Below are 6,417 nucleotides of genomic sequence, written 5' to 3'. Positions count from 1 at the left end.
TAAATCATTAATTATAGATTAATCTCTTTTAATAGTTTGAGACTTTAATTTTTGTAAACTAATATCCGACAAAGCCACACACCAAATAATATCCACACTTTTCTTAAAAATAAGATATAAAATTAAAAATTAGATTTTAACTTTACCTAACTATTTTTTTAATCGTAATATATTTTTATTAATATTTATATTTCAACTATGATATTTAATTTTCTACCTGAAATTAACATTAGTTTAGTTGGTATTATTCATCAAATTATGTATTTAATATATCAAATTAACTTTGATTTGATCAGTATTAATTAAATAATTTTATTTAATTAATATATACATATTAAAAGTTTTGAATAAATTTTTTGCCTTAAGAAGGCTCCAAATAATATTGGGCGCCCCTGACAAGCAGGATTTCAACAAGTATTTTGTTACCACACTTCGATGCAGTAGATATGAAAATTGTTAGTCAAATCATAGATATGTTTTTTGATGCTTGCAGGAGGCCTACTCCCGTGACAGAGCTTCTACCAAGTAATGAAACTATACAAGGGGAGTGTACTTCACGAGAAACAATATTTTCAAATCAAGTAATAGCTGCAGGCACTTCAAAAAGTTCAAGTCAAGGGTCTCTTTATTTAGGCAAGATATCAAGCAGCCTTGAATGTTGGCTAAAACATAGGCCATATTTGCAGGTTTCTCTCTCTCTCTCTCTCTCTTTCTCTCTCTCCAAGAACTTGCTATGTGGCTCTCTAATTTTACATTTAGTTTTTTTTTTTTTTTTTAACCTCTTTTCATTTAGTTTTTTTTACTGTTACCCAAAAGTTCATGTTAATGTATTTTTACCATTATTTCATTAATCTCTTCTTAATTTTTTGAGTTTACAACACACCTTTCTCTCTTCTTCATGTTTATTAACATACTCACCATTTTAGTATTAAAACAAAAGAAATAATAATAATAATAATAATTAAAGTTTAATAGTAATATCTAACCAAATAAGGCCCCAAGGAAAGATAGAGAGATATGAAAATGTTATGGATTGTTAAATGAAACGCATTAACATACCATTTTAGTATTAAAACAAAAGAAATAATAATAATAATAATAATAATAATAATAATAATAATAATAAAAGTTTAATAGTAATATCTAACCAAATAAGGCCCCAAGGAGAGATAGAGAGATATGAAAATGTTGTGGATTGTTAAATGAAACGCACTGTTTCACTATTACCAAAATGAAAAACCTGAGATTCAATATATATATATATATATATATAAGCAGAGATCTCATTTGAGAATGCACGAGGTCCTGCCATATGGCGCTCTAATTTTGTATTTAGCATTTTTTTATCTCGTTTCATTAAATTTTTTTTACTATTATCCAAAAGTTCATATTAACGTATTTTTACCATTATCTTATTAATCTTTTATTAATTTCCTGAACTTACGACACACATTTCTCTCTTCTTAATGTCTTTTAATAACCACCGCACACCCTTGGTGCGGTGATCACTCCATAAGTATAAATGCTTATGGGGTGTTGGGGGTAAGGGTCGGGGTTCAAGTCTCCAGAAGGGAGTTTCACACATATATACACCTAAATTAGGCTAAAGTAGAAATTTTATCTTGTAAAAAAAGAAAAAAGAAAAAAAAGCCTTTTAGTATACCCACAATTTTAGTATTAAAAACAAAAGAAAAAATAATAATAATTAAGAACTAATAGTAATAACTAACTAGATAAGGTCTTAATGAAAGATAGAAAGACATAAAAATGTTGTAGATTGTTAAATGAAATGCACTGTTTCACTATTACCAAAATAACAGACCTGAGATTGAAAAATCATTTTTAAGAGAAGAGAGAGGAATATGAGGAGCTGTTACCTTCGTTATACTGGTCTTCCATCACCATCAAGCCATTGAAATCCCAACGGGTAATTTTTTTTCTTTTTAAATTAGGGGCTTAAATATGATTTAGGCTTGGGTTATTTGATTGAATAGTTTTTGTATTCAGTGTATAAGTAGAGAAAATATTAATTTGGTGCGAAATGTAAAGCCATATTTTACCATGGTTTTAAATCAATTATAAGTGACATTCATACACACTTGCCCACACCATTTCTTATTATTGCACTATCGCTGAGTAGAAGATGTTGAAAGAGTTGGGCATACTTTTATTTCATGGTATGCAATGTGATCACAACACAAATTAGATGATTTTTATAATCTTGTTACTCTTTTGCATTTATTTTTTGTTTCATGATTTTTTTTTAGAAAAATTAATCTTACCTTGAGAAGGCTACAAATGTGCAGTGAAGCTACTAAACTAATTTTTGATATGTCAAAATGTATATGTTTTTTTACTTTAATTTAGTTAACTTTTTTTTAATAATATATGTACAACATTCTTCAAAACTGTTTTACATAAAATTTCACAAAATTATTTGTGCATTGCATGGGCACCTAACTAGTTGTGAAAACTCTCTCTCTCTCTCTCTCTCACTCTCTAAAAAAAAAAAAAACTAGTTGCAAAAAAAAATGGAAATTTTTATGTCCCTAAGAATTAATGATTCTGGATTAAATTAACTCGAGACTTTTATTAAATTATTTCTCTTTTGTGGGTTCAAGTGCACACATAAAAACCTATGCTTAAAATAAATAACTACAATTTGGTCTTTTATGCTTACATTTTAAATATTATAGTTGTCAAAAAAAGAAAAAAAAAAAGAAAAAAAAGAACAATCTAAAGTCCATTGACTCAATGATGTGGGAGGCTTAAAAAGAAAACTAGTTTAGTTTTATTTTATTTTGTAATTCAATTGTCTTTTTATTGGTCTATATATGTGTGTGTGTATATATATATTCTTTAGATCCTGGTAGTTTATTAAGTTATTATATTTTATTTCCCAGGGTTATTAGGATTTAGAAGTCTATATATATAACAAAAGTCTCGTACTCCTACTAGGAGGTTTATATTAATGAATAAAATTTCTATTGAAAATGCCTCATGGTCTGGTACACTCCAGCAAATTGTAGGTGTAGGTTTCTAATATTTGGTGCTAACTCTAATTAAGCCTAAATGTTGACTTCTAAGTTCTCTATCTTTAGTTTTTAGTTATTTATTTTTCATGTTGAATTAATTTGGCTTAAACTGAGCAAAATTTGACCCACTTGACCAAACTAATGAAGCATTGCTGCAAGTCAAGCCAGAACTCTGAAGTAAAAAAATAAAAAAAATTCATTTTTCATGTTTTATACCCATAAGAAAATCTAGCTTTCAAAACCTAGAAAAAAGAGAAAAAACACACAAATATCTCCGCACCACCATGACCCACCCCTAATTGGCTACAGATTCCCACAACCATGGTCTTCAAACCCAAACCAAACTAGTTGGTCTGATCAGATTAATTGAGAATTGACAATGCTATTTTTATATGTGAGAGAACCAGATATTTAAATAATCTGAAAAGAACCTCCTGAACCAGTGGTCGAATAAAAAAACTATCAAAATGGTATGCTGGTTCAATTTGGTCAAGGCTTTTTTGAAAAATAATTATGGTTCAATTGGGTCAAGGGTTTCTAATAATTGAGATATGGGTCGTGAATTGTGAACCTGAGACCCCTTAATCAAGAACAATGTTTGGTATAGTAACCAACAAACCGGTTAGAGTTGTTGGGTTTTATAATGAAAAAAGAAAAAAGAAAAAGAAAAAGAAGGAAAGCATTATTATATTTATTTTAATTTTACATGATTTTTAGTTTTTTTTTTAATGGAGATTAATAGTGTTTTGATTTATTATATCACCTCTCTCTCAATATATTAAATATTAATAAATTTATTTTATTTGTAAAATCTACTTGTAATTTAAGTATTAAGGATTTATTTTTAAAGTGAATTTAAAAAAAAAATTAAATCGATCAAGTAAAGATTATTATAAAATTATTTTAAAAAATTTAAATGAATGATTATTATAAAAATTTTATGCTTATTTATGTTTTATAATTAACTATTAACATATATTATCAAGAAAATTATTTGAAAGTCTTTTGTATTTTTTAAAGATATTTTAGTCATTTTTACTAAATATTTCCATATGCAATACATTTATTTTAATTTTAGTTGATTACTAAATTAATTGTGGCCTTTAATTTTAATTTAATACATTTAAAAAATTTCTACAAATTTAATACTTTCTATCGTTTAATTATTTCTGAATGACCCTTAAAAATTGATGTGTCCTAAATTATAAAATTAATATATATATATATATATATATATATAATTTACCTTGTTATAAACAATAAATTTCTGCATTGAACTTGGATTTAAACTAGAATACGAGAAGCAACGTTTACGAGAGCCTCATTTACTGACAAACTAAATGTTCTTTATACAAATTGACTCATAATTGATTAACATTTTTGATATGTTTTCCAGCACCACTACGAGGGCCCTGGTACTTTCAATCAATGTTTGCCTCAAGGTGAAATCCCAGGGTGGTTTAAACATGAAAATATTGCTAGATCCTCATCAGTAACAATCGAGCTACCTCTAAATTTGTATGACAATCTTGAGTGGATGGGATTTGCATTTTGTGCTGTTTTCTCCTTTCAAAAGCATCCTACTTCCGTTCCTATGAAAGGTTCAGAATTTTCTTTTATCATCGTTTGTCATTTGAAGACCAACTTGGGTTGTATGAATCCATTATATAGCATCAGTGAAGAGGACGTAATAATATCATTACATCAGCGTGGATTCCTTTGGTTATCATTCATTCCATGTTGGTTTCTTTCACCTGAATGGAGTCGATGCACTTCGGTTGAATTCTCATTTGTGAGCGATAGTTCGGCTGTATCGGCGCTAAAGTGTGGGGTCGATCTTGTATACCGGCAAAAATTAGAATTTACACGTAGAATGGTACAATGCATAACCTCATACGATGGTCCTTTCACATCTTATGAAAGATTTCCCTTTTATCATCCTCATCAATTCAGTGGCAGTGGTGGCTCTAGTGGAACTTCTGGTCACTATTCTTATGGTCAATTCTACAAAACTGCCGCCTTGGTAAGATTTCTATACTAATAGTGCAAATAACATTAACGTAAAGGTGTTGGTTTCTTTCTCTAACACAAACCTGATCTTATTCCACTGAGATTGGCTTCCCACTTCATGATCCATATTAAATTTTAGAATAATGTTTATTACAAGAACGTTAATACACACACTTTTACCTGTGCAAAAAACCAATTGAAACAATTTCCCAATTGTGGAAATCGTACTTTGCTTTTTCACGTGTGTAATGGTGTGTGTAACAAGTTTTTTCGAAAATTTTATAAGACCTAATACCACATGTTCCTTGAAATATGCTTTTGATGATGTTAGAGATATTATAAATTTTATCACATAAATTTTATAAATTGATATTTCACTAGTCAAAGAAAAGTATTAAAACTACTACAAATATTTTTATAAAAAGGCCTACAAACTATGTAGTAATGAATGTGATTGATCATTGGTGCCATCTCAATAATGTTATAAATATTAAATTACTATTTTATGATGGGAGATGCATCAATTTGAAGACTCTAGCATCACTGATTTTTAAATACAACGCAAAAAGTAATTAAAGCTAATTTACTTATTATGTTATTGACATGAATCCTAAATTCCATAATAATAAATCTTCAATTATATATACTTTTCTCCAACTACACTATTTTTTAGAATTTTGATAATTTGATAATTGGAACAGGGGAGATTTGAATCTTGGATGCTTTCATGAAAACACCAAAAAGTACCAATAAGTTGAGCTATAAGACTCTTGGCAATATAAACTTTCTTTAATTAGTAATATATTTTATTTTTGAACTTTGATTTCAAACTAGAATATGACAAGGAACATTTATGACTTTTGAGCCTCATTTATTGACAACTTAAGTCTTTCTAAATACAAATTGAATCTATCGTCTTCTAATTAATGATTTGGTTTCAGTAACAGCAATGCCACCCTTGGTAGTATCCTTTTTGTTGTGGGTAAAATTTTCTTGGTCAAGGTGTTTGTTGGGCTCATAACTATATTACCATCACACAAACTTAGTCAAGCTTGATTATCATTTCTGATATGTCTTGCAGGACCGCTATAACAACCGTAGCATTTTCAATCAATGTATTCTTCAAAGTGAAATCTCAGAGTGGTTCAGCAAGGACTCGCTATCGTCAGATTTGTCACCTAAATTTGTAAGAATTTTATAGTAAAATTGGCAATACCTTTAACATTTATATGAACTATTGGTTTTGCTAAGTGTATTTATACGGATTTGTTCGCACAAAACATGCCACCAAACAAGGATTATATAATATTATATCCAACACTAAACAAATATGATTAGCTTTCTCTCTAATTTTACGCGGTATTACTCTTTT

General features: G+C 28.5%; 1 protein-coding gene across 1 annotated transcript; it reads left to right on the top strand.

The window, feature by feature from the left end:
* The first annotated feature begins 399 nt into the window (after positions 1–399).
* Positions 400–6,246, top strand: LOC136068224 (uncharacterized). Its single transcript, XM_065775103.1, has 3 exons — positions 400–686; positions 4,432–5,058; positions 6,127–6,246. The coding sequence occupies exons 1-3, from the start codon at positions 447–449 to the stop codon at positions 6,244–6,246; spliced, it is 987 nt and encodes a 328-aa protein (XP_065631175.1). The 5' UTR covers positions 400–446.
* The last annotated feature ends 171 nt before the right edge of the window (positions 6,247–6,417 follow it).

The sequence above is a fragment of the Quercus suber genome, unplaced genomic scaffold (assembly GCF_002906115.3).
Source record: "Quercus suber isolate HL8 unplaced genomic scaffold, Cork oak 2.0 scaffold_105, whole genome shotgun sequence".
Classification (NCBI taxonomy): domain Eukaryota; kingdom Viridiplantae; phylum Streptophyta; class Magnoliopsida; order Fagales; family Fagaceae; genus Quercus; species Quercus suber.
Note: the sequence above shows the minus strand (reverse complement) of the source record. Positions and strands in the feature narration are given on the sequence as shown.